Below are 23,336 nucleotides of genomic sequence, written 5' to 3' on the forward strand. Positions count from 1 at the left end.
CTACCTCTTCACCATACAAACGGCTGATTAACCAGAAAGGCTTTCTGCTGCCACCTTCTGGAGACATGGGGAAAAGCTCAGAGCAGCATTAGAGCTCCTGTATGTGTGGGTCAGTTTCAACTCAAATAATGAAATGAAACTCGTGAGCTCGATGGAAGCTACAGCAAACATTTATTTTGGCAGAATTGTTAGCTTTTTAGGAACAAACTATTTTCTCATTTATTTAATTTGCACTATAATGTCGTTAGCTCAATCAGAACCTGTTTTGTTGTCTAAAACCTATCTCTTTATTTACCTTTCTGTTGAATCTTTGAGTTCAGAGGGAAAACATTTTAACCAGTTTGACTTAGAAGTTGTGGATATGAATTTTAACTTTGCTTTTTGGCTGAGGGGATCAGAAGGTGCTGATGTTCCTGATAAACTCTCTGCATGTTCGGCTCCTTGGCGAGTCTGACAGTATCCGTCTTCATCCACCTCAGAGTGACGGCTGTGGAGGTCGAACAACTGTAAACTGATGGGATTGTGGGGCATTGGGAAAATAGTTCCATTTGCTTTTGTTTCTAATATTTCTTTTTCAAGTTGTATTCAGTTTTTTTTCTGAATTATGTCTTCAGTGTAAATATTTTATTAAATTACAATTTTCTGAAATCTCAACTTTTCTCTGCATTGATTGGCGTCATTTGGACAGATTCAAGTTTTTGTGTTTCAGTTTGTCAGCTGCTGAATGTTTCACAGATTTGTAAACAAGATTTATCTAATTTCTGCTAATTTTACTTTTTTAAACACATGATGCAGTTCCAGTTATACTTTTCCCCATAAATTATTTTTATTTTTTAATGTTTTCTCAATTCCAGTTTTTATTTAGTCTTAACTGTGATAACTTTGGTTATTGGTAACGTTGAAATCCTCATTTTCATCACCAATATGTCCACCCTTTCCTACTTCCTGGTGGAAAGTTGTTGCATATTTTCTATGTTCATTTATGACATAATTGATTTTCCTACCAAAGAAATATTTAGTGTGATTTTCTCCCTGTTCAAACTATTTAAAAAAACTGATTAGTTCACCTTGTTTGAAGCTTTGTCTTAATACATTTTGTCCAATTATTATTGGACAAATTATTAATAATAAATTATTATCTTTTATATAGTTTTTCAGTTAATTTTGGGTTTGATCTACATCCTGCAGATAATAGAGATGTTTATAATATTGTAGGTGTACAGAATATGACCGGACCAGAAAGAGAGACTGGCCGGTAATTGCACATCAATTTTATATTTAGTTCATTACCAGGGTATTCATCTTACCAAGAAGTTGGAAAGTAGAAAATTATACATTTTTGAAATTGTTTGGAAAAGATTTGATTTCCATTATAGTATGGTGGCAAAGACTGAGGGACAGCCATGAAAATGCTTATTGATAGTTTCTGAAGAAACGTGTGCTGGGTAGAGTAACAAGATAACTGAGGCCATCAGCTAAAAATGTCTTCAGAGAAACGAGTCCACTGCTCCTCTAGAGGTTACACTGACTGATGGAGGAAATAAAGGATTTCAATCACATGAGTTAAGATTTTTTACCTGAAACTCTAAATGTTGCTAAAATTTTTAGCAAACTTTGAACTATGACATTATTTGAATGACATTAAAGATGAATTTAAGAAAAAAAAAGCTGAATCACACGAGGCCTTATTGTATGGAATCCCATTTCCGCCACTGTTTAAAAAATAATCTCAGTATATCAAAATGAGAATCTCAGAATGATAGCATCTCGTTATAATGAGATACTATTATGAGATACTATTAAATCTCATAATGATGGTAATGGAAATAAATCAATTTCCAAACAATTTCAAAAATGTATAATTTGATAGTATCTCATCAAGAGATACTATTATTTTGAGATACTACATTTTTGAGATATCTCGAAATAACGAGACTACTACATTTTTGAGATATCTCGAAATAACGAGACACTTGAAATAATGAGATGTGGTATGTTCAAATAATGAAACGGTATCTCGAAATAACGAGACACCATCTCGAAATAAGACATATCTCGAAATACCGAGACACTATCTCCAAATACCGAGATACGGTATCTCGAAATACCGAGATACGGTATCTCCAAATAACGAGATACGGTATCTCCAAATACCGAGATACGGTATCCCCAAATAACGAGATACAGTATCTCCAAATAATGACAGTTTCTCGAAATAACGAGATACTATCTCGAAATAACGAGATACAGTATCTCCAAATAATGAGACAGTATCCCCAAATAACGAGATATGGTATCTCCAAATAATGAAACGGTATCTCGAAATACCGATACGGTATCTCGAAATAACGAGACATAATTTCTCATTATTTTTGAGATACTATCTCATAATGAGATCATATCTCATTATTATGAGATACTTTCTCATAATGAGATTTTTTTTAACAGAGTGGCGGAAAAGGGCTTCCATATTATTGTCATTAGTACTGTACCAAAATAACACTGTGTGGATATTTACAGTAATATAAGAAATTTGGTAGAGTAAGACCTCCTGCAAGTGGAGGTTAGTATAAAATGTGTTTCAAAAACCTTTCAAAATGGAGTTTTAGCTGGTAAGGGAAAACATTTCTATCAAACTAAATACAGCAAATAATTTCGTTATAGTGCACTGATCACAGAGCAGGTTCTCTGTCCAGCTTCTGTTTATTTCTTTATTTTCTGATGCTTTGAATTCAGAACATACACCGATGACATTTTCCATGAAACTTCCTGCAGCTGTGAAGAAGCTGAAGCTGAAGCTGACCTCAGTGGCCGCTCCTGGCCTGTCGTTTCCTGTTGCTGAATACAGAAAACATGAAGCAGATCAACGATGTACTGCATAAAGGAGGCGGAGCTGCAGAGAGGAAGAGATGCTGCTGAGAGGAAACCGCAGAGCCGAAACCGAAGCAACACAGAGACCCGGAGTGGAACGGAACCGAGTCGAGCTGAAAGCGGCCCGAATCTCATCTGACTGAACTCTTCGGCAAATGGAGAAAAAAGATGGAGCCAGACCGATCCCTAGCGCCTGGAGTGTTCCGACCTCCAGTCCACCCAGCTCCGATACAGCGGACAGGTCAGCAGGTTTAGACCCAGCTTTACTGACTTACCCGGTTCAGTAAAGTTACATCAGTTTGGCAGCAGGATGTTTCCCTCGTTCGCAAATTTGTTGTTTTTGTTCCCGACTGAGTTAAAAAAAAAACGATTAAAGTAGGTTATAATAAAAGTTATCGCATTTGTTAATAAACACAAGAGTATAATGGAGTTGTAGCAATAAAGGTATTTGGTTCGAATGTCTTCTATGGCTTTAAACAAGTGACAAAAAAGGTATAAATAAAATAATTTTCAAATGAAATTAACATAATTTGAGGACACGACTGCAGCCTGCTCACTGCCTTCCTGTTTTATTCCGCTTGATTAAAATCTCGCTTCACAGACAGTCCGGGTTTTCTCCCGTTCACTTTGATTCCCTGTTTTATCAATGGCAGCCCAGGCCCTCTGTTTGAAGCAGATGGTGTAGATTAAGGGCCTGGTTTCTACCAGGTTAGACTAACGGAGCTGTAGTTGTGATTTTCAGATGATTTAAACAAGATTGAGTAACATTATGACTGCTGCTGTTTATTTAACATCAGATTCGGTATCTTTGATGTTTGGTCTGTGACATAGAAACCCTTGTACTTGTTTTTTGAATCCATATGTCTGTTTTTACATAGTTTTATAAATGAATAAAGCGTCGTTTATCGTCTATTCATAAACCCTCTTGGTATTCTCAGTTCTTTGGTCTACAGTTGCTTCTGAAATTGTTTTCAGAGTTTAACTGATGGTATTTTAACTTTGAGAAGTTTACGGTTTGAATGGAAACCGAAATAGGAACAAACTAAGTCTGAGTTTTTCTGAGCTCCCTTTCCGGTCATTCCTTCAGTTCTGCAGGTTCCCATGTGGAGTGGTGTAAGCAGCTAATCGCAGCCACCTTATCCAATCAGGTCCCAAGAACAGCGCCACCAGATGTTTTGAACAGGGACACCAGGGTAACTATCGCACACCATCTAAAACTGACAAACTCCATGCTGATACTAAGAAAAAAAAAGACAATATGTCATCACATTTTGGATATCAGGGCATTATTGGAAAGTATTGAGCTATTTCTGAGAAAGATCAGAAAAAATCTGTACAGTTACAGTTTTTTCATTGCACCAGTTAGAGTATACCATTTAATACAGTCCTAAGTGCTCCGGTCCTTTGGCCCAAACAGGAACATTACTTAGTTCAAGTTCATTTTAAACAGTTACTGGATACAAAGTAATCTGATATAGTTCAGTGGTTCCCTTTGTTTATGTCTCTATGGAGAAAATTGGACTTAAGAGATCATTTGAAAGGCTGTGAAGAGGAGAGTTTTGCTGATTGTAATTGATTTTTATTAGCTTAACATATTTTATGCTTTGACGGTTTAAAACTAAATAAATATCACTGCGCAAATGTAAATGATAAATGGAAATGGAAGTGGTGTTTTGCCAGGTCCATTTTGAAAGAGAGGTTGTGGATCTCAACTTTTTTAGCTGGTAAAATAATAATAATAATAATAATAATAATAATAATAATAATAATAATAATAATAATAATAATAATAGTGATTATTATTATTATTATCATTAAATGGAATGGAGCTCTGTTTAGATAGATCTGGGCGTCTCTGCTGCTCGGTGACTTTGGATGGATGAAAATAAAATAAACTGTCCCCCAAAATGCAGTTACTTGCCACCAGCACTGTCACTAAACATCCCATTCAAACATATTCATCAGTTCAAAAGGCTGCACAACCAAGTCACATGGAATAATAAGTTAGCCAGAACAAGGTTTGAAAATGTTCCAGCGACCAACAGAGTTGGGCGTCTGACACAACCTGCTGCTGAACCTCTGTGGGTCGGAGCGTCTGTAACAGTGAAGGTTGTGTGAAGTTTTGTAGCCAATTGGGGAATGAAAATTTATCAATTTTTATTGATCTTAACCAAACTCTATACCACAGCAATAGGTCCCTGATTTCTTCCCTAACCTAAACGTCGAACCTTCCCAGTAAAAGCTCTAAGGGAAACATCACAATGTGATGGGAGGAAGTTTGAATTGAATTTACAAAGTTCTGATTACAAGGCAGTCTACCCTCTGAGCCGCAGTTAGCCATGTTTATTCATATCTAAACACTGATTACTATTTGAAGCACAGCAAGTACAATAGTCTTTGTGATAAATTTGCCTTTTATAATAGCTGTCTGTCTGTCTGTCTGTCTGTCTGTCTGTCTGTCTGTCTGTCTGTCTGTCTGTCTGTCTGTCTGTCTGTCTGTCTGTCTGAATACAGTCATCACTTCCTGTCTCATGTTTTTCGACCTTTGTTCATGTTCATATTGTGTGTTTCTGCTGCCATTTTTTCAAGAAGCAACAACATTCAGAAAGCGAATCTGATTCGCTGCATTGTTGCTTGAGTTCATTTCCATCTGAATTCGAGCTTCTGGGTTAATGAATGTTTTCTGCTCTGTTTTACCTGCAGGTGTCCAGAAGGCTGAGTGCCTGGGTAATATTTATATTTGTCTCATATGTTTACAGTGCATCTCCTTCACCTGGTTTATCATATTTCATACATAGCGATGGGTTACAAAGAAATATTTTTTGGAAGTTGTCTGTTTTTTCAACTGAATTAGGACTATTTTGCAACACTGAATCCAAAAATGACATGCATTTTTCTCAATCAGGTCAGGTTTTTATTCTAATTTGATTTAGAGAAATTCAATCTTCTGACTAAATCGATGACATTTTTGTGACATCATCAGTTCATTTCTGTTAATATTTCTCATCCAAAAAAGGTTTTAGGAGAAAAAAAATATTTTCTAGCAGTGTATTAATTAAGTGTTACAAAATTGTATTTCTGTAAATTGAATAATAAACACTGATCAGGGTAACTACATGTGAATTGAACATCACGTCTTCATTGTAAAATTCTCCGTCTCTTCCCTGTCCTGATGGAATCTCTCCTCCTGCTCATCACTCATTGATCAGATTCTCCAGATGTGAGAACAAGTCCTGCATTTTGATGCTCATGTTGCTCCATAGTTCAGAAAGTTGACCTGATTGAGCAAAACCAATGTGATTTTAGGATTCAGTTCATCAACATGACCCTAAAACAGATGAAAAACCCCAGACTTTGGCTGTAGACCAGTGTGTAATCGTACTCTCTGCTCTCTTCAGAACCGTCCAGCTCTGGGATTCGGTGCGCTCGTCAAACTTTCACACAACCAAGTGCCTCTTTTGCCAGGAGAAACTGTTCAGGTCACAGGTACTGTTCTCCTTTTTCATGTGTTTCACTCCCAGTCACAGTCTCACATCCAGTCTTTTTCATATTTGACCCTTAACCAGTTAACAGCCTTTTCTCTGTCTTCTCTCTCTTGTTGTTGTGTTTTGTGTGTGTTTGTGGATGTAATCATATTCAGTTAAAGATGTTATGTATATCTGTCCATTCAGTGGTCTTATCACTGGCACTCTGACCATCACTGACTACAAGCTCTACTTTACCAGTTCGATCAAGGTGCTCCTTCTCTTCCTTTTTATTTCCTGTGTTAAACATTCCAGGATTCTCCTCGGTGTCTCTGCAGCGAGCTAATGTCAGTCTGTTGTCTTTAAGGACTCTTCTTTTATTCTTGATGTTAACTTGGGAGCTATAAGCAGATTGGAGAGCATTAGTGTTCCTAACCAAGGAGATAACACCAAGGGAATCGAGTTGGTTTGTAAGGTAAAACCTTTTATTCTCCTCCAAATCACATCCACACAGGTTTTTTTTAGGATGCACAGTATCAGATCTTTGGTTGATATTTGATATGCTGATAAACTAAAACTCATACCGACACCAATATTTTTTTCCTATACCTACTTACTGAAACTCTATGGCTTTCTCTACTGTGGAATTAAAACATTGCATTATCTTTGTCAATTTATTCTGCCACCAAATGCAAATGCTAAAAATTAGGCTGAAAATGATGCAACACTTTCAACTTGCATTATGTTTAATGTCAAATTTATTCATGACATTTGCTCTCTAAGACAATGACAACACTCAAACAGTGCATCACTGTCACTGGTTTGTCACATAAAAACACCTTCTATATCGGTGAGATTTTTTTGACAGAATGTCCAATATTAAATTTTACAGCTAATATCGGCCAATGCCAATACCATGACAATAATATCGAGCATCCCTAGTTTTCTTTCAAGTTTTTTTTATTATTTAAATTTTTCAATTTGACCGTTTCCTTCTTCTCTTGTTTTCCAGGATATAAGGAGCGCCAGGTTTACCTACAAACCAGAAGAGAACCAGCCAGAGATTGAAGAGGTTTTGTCCAAACATGCTTTCCCTCTGTCCTGCAGTCTGGTTAGTCCGATTACAATGGTAACCTGGACGTTGCTAGGTAGCAAAGACCTGGCTGTTAGCTTACTGGTTATTAAAACTATTTAAAGATCAAATGGCCAAAAGTTAAGCATGCAGCAATTAGAAATTATCACAACACCTTTTACCTCTCAGAGAACGCTGAACAGCTGCTCCCATCGAAATTATTCTTACACCATATATAAGAATATTAAAACATATTATTAATATGAAAACAAACACCTGATACAAGCAAAGCAGTATGCAGGAAGTCAGAGTGGTGTGCAATGATGGAGTGAGGATGCTGACATGAGCTGGTGGATGTCAGTCATTTGTTTGTGTCTCCACATTTTATGTGATATTACGTAACCTTATGTACAGATTTATGTGGAGGTTATAAGTCTAGGAATAACATCATCCTGTTACTGCTGCATGAAGCTCCGGCAGATTTAAATCCAGAATGTGGAACCCCAGGCGTTTTTGTAAATTTGTAACTTATATTTGTAATTTCTTTATTTTATTTTATTTTTTTATATCTGAACCCATTTTTGTCTTTATCGATGGCGATGACGAAAACAGACATATTCTTGCCATTGCTTCTTTTTTTGAGTTTTGGAACTTCGTATCCAACAGACTGATTGTTGTCACTTTGTTCCTCAGCCGTTTTTCGCCTTCAAGTACAAGGAGCAGTTTCCTGTGGACGGATGGAAGGTCTACGATCCGACAGCAGAGTACAACCGACAGGTAACCACAACAAGCTACCAGCTGCTTTTGTAGTAAAACGTCTCTGTTGGTGTGAATCACTTCTTTAGTTTGGTTTCCTTGGCAAATTATCAGTAAAACCGAAGACAAGTTTTTCACACGATCAAACAACAGAGATGTGACAGATGGAGACTTTATGGGTTTATGTTGTAACTATGTCACAGTGAGAAAAGAACTTGGTGAGTCTTGAACTGGCAGAAACAACATAAACAAGCTGATTGGACATGTTTCTGTCAGTCTCAGTTATTTGGATTTAAAATGAGTAAACACAATGGTCCAAACTGTAATCTGTAACATTTGAGTTCCAAAAAATACTTAGTCAGAATTTGTGTTTACCTTGACAAAATAGTCCTTACAGCAGCTTTTCCTCACTGCTCTACAGAAGCAGGATGTCAGGGGAAGTTCTCCAAATGCAGTTAGGTCCTTCTGTATTTGGACTTTGACACAAATGTATTTATTTTTACTTGTTTACTGAAAGCTATTCAAGTTATATTCATGTAATGGACGTCATGTGGACATAAAGTCCAGACTTTCAGTTTTCATCCACAGGAACATTAGATGACAGGTATGGGTTCATCTCCTTAACGTGCCATCCTGTTTCACCCTGGAGGTGATTTCAGGTTTGTTGCTCGCATTTGGAATATTTCTCTGAGAAGAAAACATCCAGTCATCTCTCCCTGCAGATGAAACAAGCTACGAAAACAGAAAACAAAAAATCCCTACAATAGCTTGTACAGTTTGGTACATCCTGAGAAATAAAGAAAGAAAGTATCGGTGAAGTCGTCAATGCAAACAGACCTGGATGGCCGTGAAAGAGGCACTGGTCCTCACCCGGCTGTGAGCTGCTCCAGGGAAGACTGTAGATCAGGACCTGATGAAGCCAGTAGGACCACATCATCTACAGAAAGCAGACATGTGATCGTAAAGCCACCAAAATAGAATCCCCTGAACACCTTGGCTGTTCCTAGAAATTGTACATAGAAGTTATGAACAGAATCAGTGACAAAGGGCGGCCTTGGCAGAGTCCAACTCTCACCAGAAGTGAGCCAGACTTACTGTGCGGACGGAGCTGAGAGCCTGGCCACACAGGGACCCAACAGACCAGGTTCCCCAAACACAATCCTTCGCCTTTTTCCAAGTCAACAAAGTTCATGTAGACGACTTGGGCAAACTCCCACACACCCTGCAGGATTTCACAATTATATTTTATCGTGTTGTGTGCACCCTGACATATTCAAAAATGAAGGTTCTTATTCATTTGATTTCCTGCTAATCAAATAGTAAAAACTGTTGAGAAATCTCCAGGCCAACAACCTCAACCACAGCACAAAGGTTCTGAGCTTTCCCATTTCTTCTTGATCTGTTGGTGAACTCTGCTTGTCTTAAACTAATGAAAGTTTTGATTTAAACAAAGCTTGTGTTTTTGTTTTTCTTTTGTCCCATCACCTTTAAAGATGAAGATGATGCATCTTTCACTCTCTTATCTTTGTGTCTGAACATGCTGCACCAGGGTCTACCAAATGAGAGCTGGTGCATCAGTAAGCTGAACCTCCACTATGAGCTGTGTGACACCTACCCCTCCATCCTGGTTCTCCCCAATAACATGACAGAAGAAGACACAGAACGTGTGGCGTCATTCAGAGCCAAGCGCCGCCTACCGGTCAGTCGTTTTCACAGACACATGTCCATCTGCACAGGAGTTGATGATGACCCAGCTAACAGCAGCTGAAGAAAAACAATGTTCCTGAAGAATTCGGCAGTTTCTGTTGAGTTTCCCTCCATTAGGACAGAGTCTTCCCAAAATCACATGGATTAAAGGTTAACCTACAAAATGCAAATCATCTTTCATATCCAACCAGAATCTTAAAAACAAAGCTTACAGGGTTGAATCTAAACCTAAAATAAGAATACACACTTTATTGAAATAGAGCAATAATCATGACTGTTTGTGAAATGACTTTGACTATACTTTGTACCACATTTTTCATTATATTGCCAATAATCAGTAAAAAGACATTTGGGGGGGAAAAAGAAAATAGCAACAGGCTAACTGTATGTTGTGCTCCTCCGGGGGCCGACTGGAGACAGAGCAGATACACAAAAACAAACAGATGAGCTGATGTAGAGCCTTTCAAAACACTGTATAGATCTATAGATCAATGAGCATAAGAATAAACACAAACGAAAAACAACACGTTACAAATAGCGAGGAATAGACAATAATGATGAATATGCAATCTTAGACAGATTGTGAGAGTCATAGAAAAGAGTAGCAAAACGAGGAAAAGTGGTCAGTTTGTCCTCCAGTAGCCTAAGCCTGTCACAGCCAGGGAGAAGCTCTGCTGATCTCTGCTCATGGTTCAGGTCACGTCTGAGACTTTCTGTCTGTTCCTGCAGGTCTTGTCCTGGATCCACCCAGAGTCTCAGGCCGCTGTGGTGCGCTGCAGCCAGCCGCTAGTCGGCCCTCTGGACAGCCGCTGCAAGGAGGACGAGCGCTTCCTCCAGATCATCATGGATGCTAACGCGCAGTCCCACAAGCTCACCATCTTTGATTCCCGACAGACCAGTGAAGCCCTGTCCAGCAAGGTGCCACACACACACTAACACAGATGTGTTTTTTAAAATATTTTGCTTGATCTGCAATCAGATAACAATATACATTGTATAAAAAGACAAAGCTATTTTTTCTCACCAGCTGCGTTTTTTTCTAAATGTGCACAAATCTTTGTCTATATTCTGCTAGTGTTAAAAAAACCGCACAATTTCACAACTGCTGTGTTTCTATTTAATGAGAAATGACATTAAAAATCACATGTAAATAAGTTTGTTCATCCTTTAAATTATTAAAAATTATGGGAGTGACGGATGTAAACAGTTACATGATATATCCATAATTCAGCCATGGTGCTAAAGCTCATAGTCTGTCAGCCAATCAGAGGAGATGTTGGCGTTTTATTCAGGCATTGGAACAAGCCCCACCTACTTGCATGCTGCGTTTTAGGGAAACCACAAAACCACAAAGAAGGCCACTTCCTGTCGTCTTCTTCGTGGTTTTGGAAATTAGTAACATCCTGTTGTTGATCACATGACTCATGTGATGCAAAAACAGTGCAGTTAAGTGAAATACATCAACTATATGGCAGATAAACAACCTCATCCCAGCACAAAAAAATGTAAATATATTTCCTCTTTTAAAGAAAATAAACAATCCATAAAAAGTCTCAATTAATATTTTGTCATCGACTTGGTGTTGATGATCCTAAATTACCTAAAACAGGAACATGAATTAAAATTGATTGATTGAAAATTGATTTAAAAATGGCTGTGTTTTTATTTAGTCCATGTAAATATTAAATTTTTAATTTTTTCTGTCTCTTCTGATTTCCTCCATCTGTTCATCCAAACAACCTGAAGGCAAAAGACGGAGGATATGAAAATGAAAATTTCTATCCCAACATTGAGCTTATTTTCCTGGAAATTCCGAATATCCATGTGATCCGGGAGTCTCTCAGGAAGATGAGGGATGTGATTTATCCGACTATTGATGAGGCCCGCTGGCATTCTGCCATCGACCAGACTCACTGGCTGGACTATCTACGAGTAAGTCTCTTATAAATATTCACAAATATGAACGTGCTACAGTCTAAAAAACAACATAACCTTTTGTTTTATGCAATATGTTCCTGTATTGTATAAACAGGATATTGTAAATCCTGTATCTGTCCCTGTTGTTTGCAGCTGTTACTATCAGGAGCGGTGAAAATAGCCGACAAGGTGGAATCAGGGAAAACGTCGGTTGTGGTCCACTGCAGTGACGGCTGGGACAGAACGGCCCAGCTCACTTCCCTCTCAATGCTGATGCTGGACAGCTACTACCGGACGCTCCGAGGATTCCAGGTGACTCACTACAAGTCATTAATACGGTTTAAAGGGGCAGTGTCATGTAAAATGCTATTTCCTCATCAAAGACATATCTGGAGTGTTGCTTTGATTCTGTCATTCATGTTTGAGAAATTCTGTAATATCAGTGGCAACCGTTCAGCTGTGCAAAATGCCTGGGTGGACCTAGCTCCGCCTTCGAGGCACAGTTCTTCCTCTGAGCTGCAGTTTTCAGGCCTCACAGAGCAGCCCCTCCCCCACTCAGCTCCTCAGACTAGCCAGCAGCAATTAGCAAAAACCTGGTGGAACTGCATGTCTGCTGAGCTCATTATAGGAGCCACTTCTCAGTGAAACATTGGTAAAAACATTGTTAATGGGTCAATAGAGGAGCCATGTTTTGATGACTTCCTGAAGGCGGAGTTTCAGAAAGAGGAGGAGTTCTTTAAAGAGACAGGCCCAATTTTGAGGTGTTAAGTTTCTTTTTATATCATATTTTATATGACTTGAGCATTTTTATAACTGAAGGTAACATTCAAAATGCACTGCACTTACAACAAAACTCAGTTAACAGTGTATTGCATGTTTAAGTCCATAATATTTAGTTTGATGTTTTTTTTGTTTGTTCAGGTTCTGCTGGAAAAGGAGTGGATCAGCTTCGGACACAAGTTTGCTTCTGTGAGATTTGTTTAGCTTCATGAAACGTTTCTGCTGCGTATCTGTGTGCGTGTGTGTGTGTGTGTACTCACTGTCTCACTGTTCCACACAGCGCATTGGACACGGTGATGAGAGCCGTACTAACACAGAGCGCTCACCTCTGTTTGTTCAGTTTATTGACTGTGTTTGGCAGATGACCCGACAGGTGAGAGCGTTTTATGTTCAGTTTCAGAGCTTGAGACTGTAAATATGAAAGGCGTATCCACCGGTATGTGACACTTCTTCTCACAATCATTCTCCTCTCAATTTTTATCAGTTTCCTTCTGCCTTTGAATTTAATGAGCTGTTCCTCATCACCATCCTGGATCATCTCTACAGCTGCCTCTTTGGCACCTTCCTCTGCAACAGTGAGCAGGAGAAGACAGCCAAAGTGTGTGCATGATGTCATACATGTCAACATATTGGGGTTTTTTTTATTATTATTGATTGTTTTCCTTTGCTTTAATCTGTAGATTTTATTCTTATTGAACAAGAATACAATTTCATTATGAGACTTTTTTTTTCTTAAATTGTTTTTATTTCTCATCCAGGAGGTTCAAACCAAGACAGTGTCCCTGTGGTCCTACATCAACAGGTGAAAATCTGTCCGTCTGACTGCAGGTAGCTAATAACCAAACGTTTGACCTGCTGTGACCCTGATGTCGTCCTCCAGCCAGCCCAGTGAATTCACCAACCCGTTCTACCTGGTCTATGAGAACTGCGTTCTGTTTCCGCTGCTTTCCTCCAGACACCTGGAGCTGTGGACCAGCTACTACGCCCGCTGGAACCCACGCATGAGGCCACAGGTAGTGAGGCTGTTTGCTTTATTTTAACAGAAAATATTCATACAGTGGCTTTAAAAATCATATTTTAAAAAATTCATGTGGCTTTAAGCATGTTAATTCCATACATTTTGTTGTTATTTTTCAGATTCTGTCCCTTGTATTGGGATAATTAAAATGTTTTGCTCTGTGATGTTTCCCAGGTGCCAGTGCATCAGACACTGAAGGACTTGCTGTTCCTCAGAGCGGAGCTGCAGAGGAGGGTGGAGGAGCTGAACACACACCCGACACCTGAACACCCGAGCCCTTACACAGGGACCTCGCTTCACTCTGCTGTTTGAGACACTGACATGTCCTATCCAAAGTTTTGACCCAGTAAATCAAATACTAGGGACAACAATGTTTTCAGTTGAAGAAAATCTTTTTTTTTTCCTCAAATAAAATGTGTAAAGTCAAATATCAGAAAGTCCTGAGTCTTTTGAGTAAAGCCAATTGGATCTAATATTTAGCATTAAAGGCTACCACAGTAAGTGTTGACATAAAAGTTAAAAGTCCAGCTCTATAATGATTGTATCAGTATTTACCACCAAATCACATAAAAAAAATCTGATATGATCTAAAATTATGTATAGAACATGTTTCATCCGACCATTTTTAAGGTCCATGTAAAAACATTTTCCATATTTAAGCCACAAACGTTTGACATTTCAATATTTTCTTATATTCCCTTTAGAGATTACAGTGGAAGCTGAGTCTCTTTATTAATTCTTTATTTTACTAGTTCATGTTGGAGACAACTGGAGTACATATAATAATAATTCAAGTTAAGTCAGTTAACTGGCACATCTTAAGCAGAGTTCAATATTGTGAAAAAGTCATGGTAAAAAAAAGCACACGTCCTTTAAATTCTAGGGTTTTAGTACTGAGATATGCGTTTTTTTAATTTAGAAAATTTGGTTTGGTTCCCCTAGGATTACCTTGAGTAATTGAAAACCTGGTAAAGTCCACATTATGTCAAAACCCTACAACCGACAAAGGATGTCTCTTTTGTTACAATGGCTAACAGTAAACACACAGAGAAAAACATGCAGCAGAGAGTACAAAGGAACAGTCTCAGTTAGATACAGCATTATAACAGCATAAGTACAAAGCACACAATCAGATCTAACTACGGTTAAAATCTAACTCAAGCAGCAGCTTTTCACATTTCTGATCTGGACATAATGTTGACATTCAGAGAAGTGATACGTTTCAAATCATTTGATTTGCAGAAAGAAGCATTCATATCTAGAACAGGCACTGAAGAGGCATCACAAGTGAAGTGATTTTTTTATTTTGAGTAACAATTGGTCAAAGCAGTAAGTGAAGGTCACTAAGTGACATTTCCAGAATTAGAAATGAGTTGTGTGTGTGTTGACTTGAATCCAGGTGCGTGGAGCGAACAGAGGTCATCATGTGACCAGGAGTGACGGTCATATTATATCTTATAAAGAAAACATCTCATCCCATCTGGTCTGGGACTGTGGTAGTGCTGACAATTCCTAATATTCACATAACTGCAGTCAGAACAAAAATGTCTGAATCTCAAAGACAATAGTGTGTGAAGTAGTTTCAGATTTTAGTGTATAAGATAAAAGAGTAAACTCATATCTAAGCCTTTCTAAAACCTTTTCTTAATTCCTTCTGCACCACATTTTCAGATTAGAAGAGACGATTTTACAGCATGTCACAATATGTTCATATAATTGTAAATTGAGTTTAGGCCAGGATTCAAAACAAGGACCTTCTCTTGCTGCAAGGCAACATTGCTACCAACTACCCCTTGCAGCCAAGCCAGTAAATCCGTCACATTTTAGTAAAAACACTAGTCAGGTACACACTTCTAAACTTGCAAGAGAAATAAACAAAAGTAATTTAAATAAAGTAGTTTTGCAGTTTTAGCTACACGTGTCAGAATGTGAGATTAACAGGAAGAAATCATTTCCACCATCAAAAATTCTAAAACAAATGTTTCTGTACTCAGCGAGGCATGGCGCTGATCTGAGCTCTGAAGAAACTACAGAACCTGCTGGTCATTCACTGGTCAGCACTGAGACAAACTACAGACTCACTTTCTACAGACTACATTCCAAAATATGCATTTTTTCTAATGCAAACCTCATTAAAACACTAAATGGAATTCACACACACATGTGAGATGCTGATTTGAATTTGAGTGGTTCTACTTCTAACAACATGAAATGCTCAGTAGTATAAACAGGAGTTTATAGCTTAGAAAAGTGCCGTTACAAAGCCTATAACATGGAACATGGTACAAACTTGGAATTTGCTATGTCTATATCTTAGTTCGCTACATGTGGATGAAAGGACAGCTGAAATGTGACTGACTCAGTGACTGACTGGCTCCTAAACTGCATTCTCATCACAAGGTGGTCCAGACTTTGGTTGTTCCAAAAGCGTCTGTTGTGCTGCAGAAAAAAAGTAAATCGAAAAAATGTTCTGTCATACACAAAACATAAATCCATAAAAGACAAAAACAAAAAACACAGACACCAATAAAGTGGTTTTAAAGTGGAGCAATCCTTAGAAACCTCCACAAAGTTTGATGCCATCAACCCTTCACGGATGACCATGAGTGACTTAACACTGAGCTAGGATATAAATTCATTGTAACTAGAGGGTCTGAGAAGCAGCCTGCAGCGCCACATTTTGACAATTTCTCGTAAAACTGAGGACACATAAAGGTTTTATTATACGTCTAACCCATAAATGCCAAATGTCTCCAGTTTGGTTGCAGGAACCCATCTGTAAACTTACATGTCTGTAACAAAGACATGCAACTCCAGTATACCTAATTTACACTGAATGTGGTTCTGCTCCGCTGTGTACTTCACTTCACTGTGCACCAGTCGTTACACACCCATTACAGACTCACTCACTGCAATGGGTGTGTATTTACTGCTGTGTACAGTTGGGAGTTAGTTTTTAAGAGTTCATTGTGAAGTGATTCACACAAACTACATTTTTCTTTGGCTATGTTGCTTGGACATTGCCAACAGACCCATCAGTGGATGCATACATTTGAGTGATTGTATGAGGGTAGAATGATAACACATGCATGTAAAATGAGGTAGATGAAGTACCTTGAGGTTCAGTTGCCACCACTCCCTCTGGGATTTCAGCCTTATTAATGTCAACATTCAGGCTCTCTGTAAAAACAGAGATTCTTAGAAACACATTTGTTGTCATAACTGCCTACAAATAAAAACCAACAGCTTGGTGTGAAAACTTTAGATAAAAGAGGAAAGGCCATGATAGCTTGGCAGTATTTCAGATACTTAAGAGAAAAAAACTCAATAATTATCGATATCCAGTGATATGAAACACTCATATCGTGATACGTTTTGCAGCCATATCACCCAGCCCTAGTTTGAATGCTATTTGAATCCAAGCAATCCATACAAAATGTTTACTTATTAATTAATTTGACTTCTTGGTAGAATTTATTTTTTAAATTGTTAAGCAATTAGTAACCTGATTTGTTTCAAATTTTTAATTAGTAAAAGCTGATTATTATAATTTCCTTTAGGAATTTACAGTTTCTACTTCATTGATTTTTTTTTTACTTCTGAAAGACAGATGAACTCAAATTATATTCAGGTCAGTTACTTTTTTACATGGCTAAAGTATAAGCTCACAACTTTTTTAAGGCCTCTGCTTGGAGAAAATCACATTCTCCAAACAGAGGCTCAAGTTTGACACAGTAACTTACGATTCCAATGTGCTCACAGCTTATGATGACTTTAGTAAGGAACCTTACGTTGTAAACTGAAGCACAATTTCTTCTTCTGGTAGCTTATGTAGCTGGTGATGGCCCCCACAAGCGCCATGCCAACGGCACTGACAATTCCTGCAATGGTGCCGGCCTCTGCAGTGACCTCTGTGAACAAAACCGCGCACACATGCAGAAAAAGGGATGAAGCTTTGCAAGCCATCCACTTTAGAACAAAAGGACCAGACAATAAAACCTCACCACTGTTTTCATCATGGGAACTCTGGCTGGTGTCTTCTTTTTTATAACCTCCTGAGGAAACAGAGGTCAAACAGAATCCTATTTAAAAAAAAAAGCATAACTATTAACTTTAGACTGATTTTCAGTAAAGGAAAAAAATCTGACCTTTTCCTTTGTCGGGTTTGTAGGTGTTATCGTTGCTCACACCCTCCAGATCACTGTCAGAAAATCCCCCTGAGAAAAAAACAACAACACTGAAGGTAAAGACTCACTGCACTCTTTGGAGGCAATAAATCTGATGATTTACTGCTTCAACTGTTCTGCTGTGACCTGTAGGGGATAGTGGCTGCCCCGTGGGCTCCAGCTCCTAACCCTGTTTCCAAACACCGTGAGTTCAGAGGAGGCGTCCATAATTTATACCATAATTTGAGCTGGTTCCTACAGGAACGGGGCTCCTCTGCAGATTTTAGTGGATTTTTTTTTGTGAGTTTTGTAGTTTGTAATTGTCCACAGACAAAGTTTTCATGGCTGTCGCACATTTTCACAGCGGGTAAAAAGTTTGTGTAAATTTAGGCCACGTTCACTTTTATACATGCCGACTTGTGTGTAAAATATGGTGAACGTGTTTTCTCTACATGAGGCCCCTGAGTGTTTCTGTTGATGACAGGAGTCAGACTGGTGCTGAATATGTGATTTAACTGATTCAAGGATTATGCTAACATAAATATTTTGTGGGACTTACAGTTTGGGGGTTAAAACCCAAAACATGTTGACCTTCATAAGTGCGCCACCTACTGATCAAATTTGCCCCCCAAAAGTTAAGCCTAATCTTCACAATTTTGTATATGATCTAATAGTTTCCTGACAAAATCTGTTCAATTTCACAAAGGTCAAATGTGAGACATATTTGATGCTGCAAGAGTCGTCAAATGTACAAACATCGACATCTTAAATGCATGGTACTTAAATAATTAATTACTAACACTTTCTGCATTTCAAGCTATTCTTCATGGTGTGGTGTATATACAGGAATATTGCAATAACTATAAATCTGCAAAATACTGTGCACTACTAGCTGACATCATGCAGACAGAACTGTAATAGAAATGAAAAATTGTTTAGTACATTACTGATTGACACGGTCTTTGTGTATCTTCTCTTTTTGTGGATCTTTGTCAAATCACTTGGGTTTAAAAATCATTTATAATCATCAATAATTATTTATAAATTCTACCTCCTGGCTTCTGGTTTTGATCCAAGGCATCTGCCAGATCAAAATCTTGTCCAGCTGTAAAGATTAAAAGAACAATTATAAACACCATCTGGTTTTACATTATATCACCAACAGGAAACCAAGACTCAGAGTATTTTTCATCTACTGGAACACTTATATTTATATCTGAAAGCTCTTCATTTAATAATAATAATAATTTCTAAAAAGTTCTTTCTAGATCTAAAGTAGAAGCAACAAATTTGGTAGAGTTGTCTAACTCACTTGACTTGGGTTTGGTCTTCTTTGATGCTGTAGTGCTTGTAGGGAGCTTTGGCTTGACCTTTACTGGGACTTTGATGGTTGTAGTTCTTACTGTAGCTAACGACAAAACAAAAGAATGACACAGTAACTGGTAAATGACAGAGGATATTTGTCTTCAACTTCAGCACACTTTGACTTTGACTCCAGGTTTACCAATCCACCTGCACTTTGTGTCCATTTTCAGGGACTTCAACATGTTGGTTTAGACTCTCAGTCATCATCCAGGGTATGACAGTCTTAAGTGCTTCAGCTGAAGGCAACTGGGCTATTTTTGTTTCTTCGAGACCTCACATCCAAAGCAGTCCTTCAGTTCTGAACAGGGTTAGGAGTAAGGGCTTTATATGTCTGGTCAGAATAATCAAACTAATGGGACCATTAACATCACTAATGGGACAATGAGCCACTAGATCCATTCAACTCAATATTTGCTTGACAATCCAAATATGCCATGTGAATTGCATTGATCATGTATCTGTAGTATGAGTCAGAAAGATGAAATCTCTGGCTGTCTTCTATTTTTAATACAGATTTTTCATTTTTAACACAAGTTGGCTTTTTCAGGCTTGCCTGTCAAAAATGTTCCACACATTTATGTAGCTGCTCTGTAGTTTCTCCAGTGTAGAAGTCTAAACATTCAGTGCTGCACTGGACTGTATGCACCATACGAATGAGCTTGTGTTTGGATATTTTGTGGAATCAATCTCTGTCTGGGAGTATTGTTGAGTTTAAAAATACACCAGAATATTATCCTCATCTCAGATGCTCCAGACACATGAGATGAAAATGTTCTTAGTTATTCTTTTCTTCTTTAAAGAACTGAATTATGTACAGTTGTGCTCATAAATTTACATACCCTAGTGGAATATGTTTTGGTCATTTGTTAGAGAATTTGAATGTCAAATATTATCAAACAATAAACCAGTTAATTCTTTTTTTAGATGCATCTATAAGGAGAAATTAGGTCAGTTTTGTTACTCCGACCACTAACAATAAGTGAAAACAAAGTTTTTGTGTTATTTATACTCTTTAGAAAATGGCAAAAAAAAAATAAAAAATCTTCTAGGTTATATAAACTCATGAGCACAAATGTATGTTCCTGAAATCCCTGCTGCCTTAACGTAAGCCCAGGGAATCCTCAATTTGAATATGCTTGTCTAGCTTGTCTTTCTAATGACAAACACTTTTAGTGTGTGATGATCAAATTGCTTCATTTTTCACTCCAGTGAGATTGTTCCAAATACAACTTATTACATTATAAGCTTGTTACTTTGAACCATTTTCAGAACTGAAATAACCTTTTGAACGTGAAGAAACGGCACATCTTCAACACACTGATTCATCTTCTACACACCTGGGTCACATTTTATTTTAAATAAAGTAAAACATATTTCTGGGAAGACCATACTCCATCCCAAAGTCAATATCTGACTTCTCTACTTAACTTAAAAATATGGCTGGCATTGTTCAGTGAATTTAAATGGCACATTTAAGGGAGTCAAGCAAAAGTCGTGCAATACATTTCTTACCTTGTTCTATTCCTCGAGTTGGTGCTTCTGGCTTTGGTTTAACAGAGGCTGCTGTTAGAATGAGAGGACAGGCTTTATACGGACTGTGGCTGTGTGTGACAGCAGCTTTTTTTGGGACAGATAATGAGAACAGCTGAGCAGATGTTTTGCCTGCACAGAGTAACATAAAGGCTATCTGTCTTGTATCAACAAAATTACAAAAGTCAAACAGATCACAATTGGAACTATATCCACCATTTATCCAGAAATTTCCGTTTGGGATCACAGTAAAGTATATTTGAATTGAATTGACAAGACACTATCAGGAGCAGTAAATGAAATATTGTATATTGATTGTGCTATAGTGCCCAAGCATACTTCTATGCAACCAAATCAAACTGACTGCATAAAACAAAAAAACATTTTTGATGTTTTTCTATAAAACATCTGCAGCAGGGGCTGGGTCCTCGGATTAGCAGATTAGCCCATGAGGAAAAATGATCCATGGAGTTGGAAGAAAAGACCAAACATAGCCCTTTCTTCACTTTCATCAATTTTTATTTTATTTCATTCACTTCCTACTAAAAATGAATAGTTAATGTAACAACTAAAAGAAATCATGAAAAAGAAAGCATGAACTTCTAATCGCCGCCCCCTAGTTACATAAAAATAAAATTCACTATTCAACTCATACTATCACAAACATATTTTATATTTATACACAAAAAAAATACACCCAAAAAATAAATACACAAAACAGCAGCATATTCAATGCCATATCATCATAGCAACTTTTAAATTTCTTTAAAAATACAGAAAGAGATTTAGATTGCTCTATCTCACTGTCAAGATTATTCCATAAAAAGATGCAAGTTTTTGAAGAGTCTGAAGTTGAGTGATCAGGGAAAATGAGCACACGTTTTCCCTCATGTGCCTCTGATAGCATCTCATTCCGTACTTGAAACAGGTTGACACAGGCAACCAACGGGCTCTGGGGTCCCGTCTGTTGGCTTGACCTGCAGTGTACGATGGGTCCAGTTGAGGACTGGTTAGCACCAAGGCCAAGCAAATACTGAAGCACAGCGGATAAACTCTTCCAATCACTCCGATACACTCACCTGCTGCTTATTATTTACTCTGAAGTGATCTTCCAAGTCTTCACACTTCTTGGATAATGTGCCCAGTAAAACATCTAATGAGTTAACTGAGGCCTCCAGGGGAGCAAGCCTCCCGTCCTGATCATTAGGAGCATGCTCCAAATTATGGCACGATCTGGAACAAGGCAACTTGCACAGACGGGATGAAGGTCATAGGTCATGCTGGTCTGGCAGGTCAAGCAGAGGGGGATTGTGGACATTTTGCTCATTATTCATTCTTGTTGTCATAATCAGATGTTGTGGATTGCTGAAGAAAATTGGGAGCTGATTGTCCGGTTTCACCATAATTTGGACAGACTCAGATGGACATAATAGGTGCTGCCACCTGCTACATGGTGCTACACTTACACCTGATATGTAGGAGTAGCAGGTGTAGGTTCAGCCCACCTGCTATGTAGAACTGGCCCACATAGCAGATGGGCCAGTAGGTTTTCAGTTCTGCACTGCACACAAAGGGGATAACCCACTACTGGTAGCCTTAAAGGGCAAAGCCTGCACAAAACAGAACTACTTTACTGTAAAAAGCAAACAAAGATAATGCCAACATAAAAAAAGTCTTACTTTACTAATTAATAAAAATAAATAAACATGGTCAAGAGTCTACTTACATGGCTTAACGCTCCCATCATCCAAAGCATCATTCAGATCGAAGTCGAACTGAGACAGGACTTCAGTACAGAGGACATGAAAGAGAAAAACAGAAATTACACGTCCACCTATGTTGTCCCAGATGACTCTTCACACTGAACAAGACTCTGCTAAGGGGAGAACATCCTTTATTCGAGGGGATGCTACAACTACAGGGAATAATGGTCTGATAAAGGGAATACCCTATAGTTCAATAAATGACAAAACTGAACCAATTACCAGGTTTTGTGAATATACATCACGATATTCACAACAAACATCAGCCACCAAATAGGACAAAATATTTCATGAAGCATTTAACAAACTATGACTCCTACCGCAACAACTATGTAAAATTAAATTAACTGTCCAATATAAAAAAAATTGAGTTTGGTGCTCTCTGGCGTCTTGCTTTGAGCTCTGAGTTTGTGAGGGGTTTTTTACTGACTTTTCCTCTATCAAACCTGTTGCTAACTATTTGCGTTTCCCATTTAGTGTAACTATCGATGTTGATGAGATTTTCTCCAAACTGACAACCTGACAACAGCAGAGCTTAAGCTCTGCTGTTGAAAACGAGGAGCTAACGTTCACAAATTACACTGAAATAGAAATCCAGTCCAACATCTGGTATGAGGCGACACACTCTGGAGTGTCGTTGGAGGAAAAATATCCCAACTTCAGAAGATGTGCTGAGGGGGGCTAATTGGTTCCTCCTATTTAGTTTGCATTCTCTCACATTTAGATCATTACACCAAATTTCAGATTGACCATAACTGATTGACACCTGCAACCAGCTCCTGCTGGTGAGAAAACTAGCAATCCTAACAGTGTCAGAAGTATATCACTTTCATATGTCTGCTATACCTGATGTGTATTCGATTCACATATAAAATAAGTCAATACTTTAATTAAAAAAAACTATATATATATATATATATATATATA

General features: G+C 38.0%; 2 protein-coding genes and 1 long non-coding RNA gene across 6 annotated transcripts in view; 1 reads left to right on the forward strand and 2 right to left on the reverse strand.

The window, feature by feature from the left end:
- The first annotated feature begins 2,820 nt into the window (after positions 1-2,820).
- mtmr1a (myotubularin related protein 1a) lies at positions 2,821-14,636 on the forward strand. 2 transcript variants are annotated; one of them, XM_007555794.2, is made up of 18 exons: positions 2,821-3,112; positions 3,959-4,064; positions 5,575-5,598; positions 6,270-6,357; positions 6,512-6,606; positions 6,703-6,810; positions 7,348-7,446; positions 8,101-8,184; positions 9,713-9,862; positions 10,600-10,788; positions 11,617-11,802; positions 11,941-12,099; positions 12,709-12,756; positions 12,929-12,940; positions 13,052-13,165; positions 13,326-13,369; positions 13,448-13,580; positions 13,760-14,636. In XM_007555794.2, the coding sequence occupies exons 1-18, from the start codon at positions 3,027-3,029 to the stop codon at positions 13,895-13,897; spliced, it is 1,863 nt and encodes a 620-aa protein (XP_007555856.1). In that variant the 5' UTR covers positions 2,821-3,026; the 3' UTR covers positions 13,898-14,636. The 2 variants fall into 2 exon arrangements, with proteins under 2 accessions (XP_007555856.1, XP_007555855.1); XM_007555793.2 differs by having other exon boundaries at positions 2,822-3,112; positions 12,848-12,940.
- cd99l2 (CD99 molecule-like 2) overlaps positions 14,310-23,336 on the reverse strand; it is a 9,673-nt gene continuing 646 nt past the window's right edge. The window contains exons 2-10 of one of the 3 annotated variants that reach the window (XM_016673342.1): positions 22,373-22,432; positions 20,629-20,676; positions 19,064-19,159; positions 18,803-18,856; positions 17,734-17,802; positions 17,590-17,640; positions 17,377-17,496; positions 16,700-16,765; positions 14,310-16,024 (exon numbers count right to left, since the gene is read on the reverse strand). In XM_016673342.1, the coding sequence (XP_016528828.1) occupies positions 15,963-16,024; positions 16,700-16,765; positions 17,377-17,496; positions 17,590-17,640; positions 17,734-17,802; positions 18,803-18,856; positions 19,064-19,159; positions 20,629-20,676; positions 22,373-22,432 (626 nt within the window). In that variant the 3' untranslated portion in view covers positions 14,310-15,962. Of the gene's footprint in view, positions 16,025-16,699; positions 16,766-17,376; positions 17,497-17,589; positions 17,641-17,733; positions 17,803-18,802; positions 18,857-19,063; positions 19,160-20,628; positions 20,680-22,372; positions 22,433-23,336 lie in introns of all 3 variants that reach the window. The other 2 variants (XM_007555795.2, XM_007555798.2) reach the window with 2 other exon arrangements.
- Positions 21,148-22,356, reverse strand: LOC107836677 (uncharacterized). Its single transcript, XR_001662619.1, has 2 exons — positions 21,726-22,356; positions 21,148-21,623 (listed from the first exon to the last, which is right to left on the reverse strand). It is a non-coding gene; the product is annotated as an uncharacterized LOC107836677 (long non-coding RNA).

This window comes from Poecilia formosa, unplaced genomic scaffold (genome assembly GCF_000485575.1).
Source record: "Poecilia formosa unplaced genomic scaffold, Poecilia_formosa-5.1.2 Scaffold73, whole genome shotgun sequence".
NCBI classification, from domain to species: Eukaryota; Metazoa; Chordata; class Actinopteri; order Cyprinodontiformes; family Poeciliidae; genus Poecilia; species Poecilia formosa.

Bases quoted from the DNA above. Each gene is read 5' to 3' on its own strand.
- mtmr1a (XM_007555793.2), top strand. From the start codon at position 3,027: ATGGAGAAAAAAGATGGAGCCAGACCGATCCCTAGCGCCTGGAGTGTT. The intron at 5,599-6,269 runs GTAATATTTATA...TGCTCTCTTCAG, and splicing joins CCAGAAGGCTGAGTGCCTGG to AACCGTCCAGCTCTGGGATT. The intron at 12,757-12,847 runs GTGAGATTTGTT...TGTTCCACACAG, and splicing joins TCGGACACAAGTTTGCTTCT to CGCATTGGACACGGTGATGA.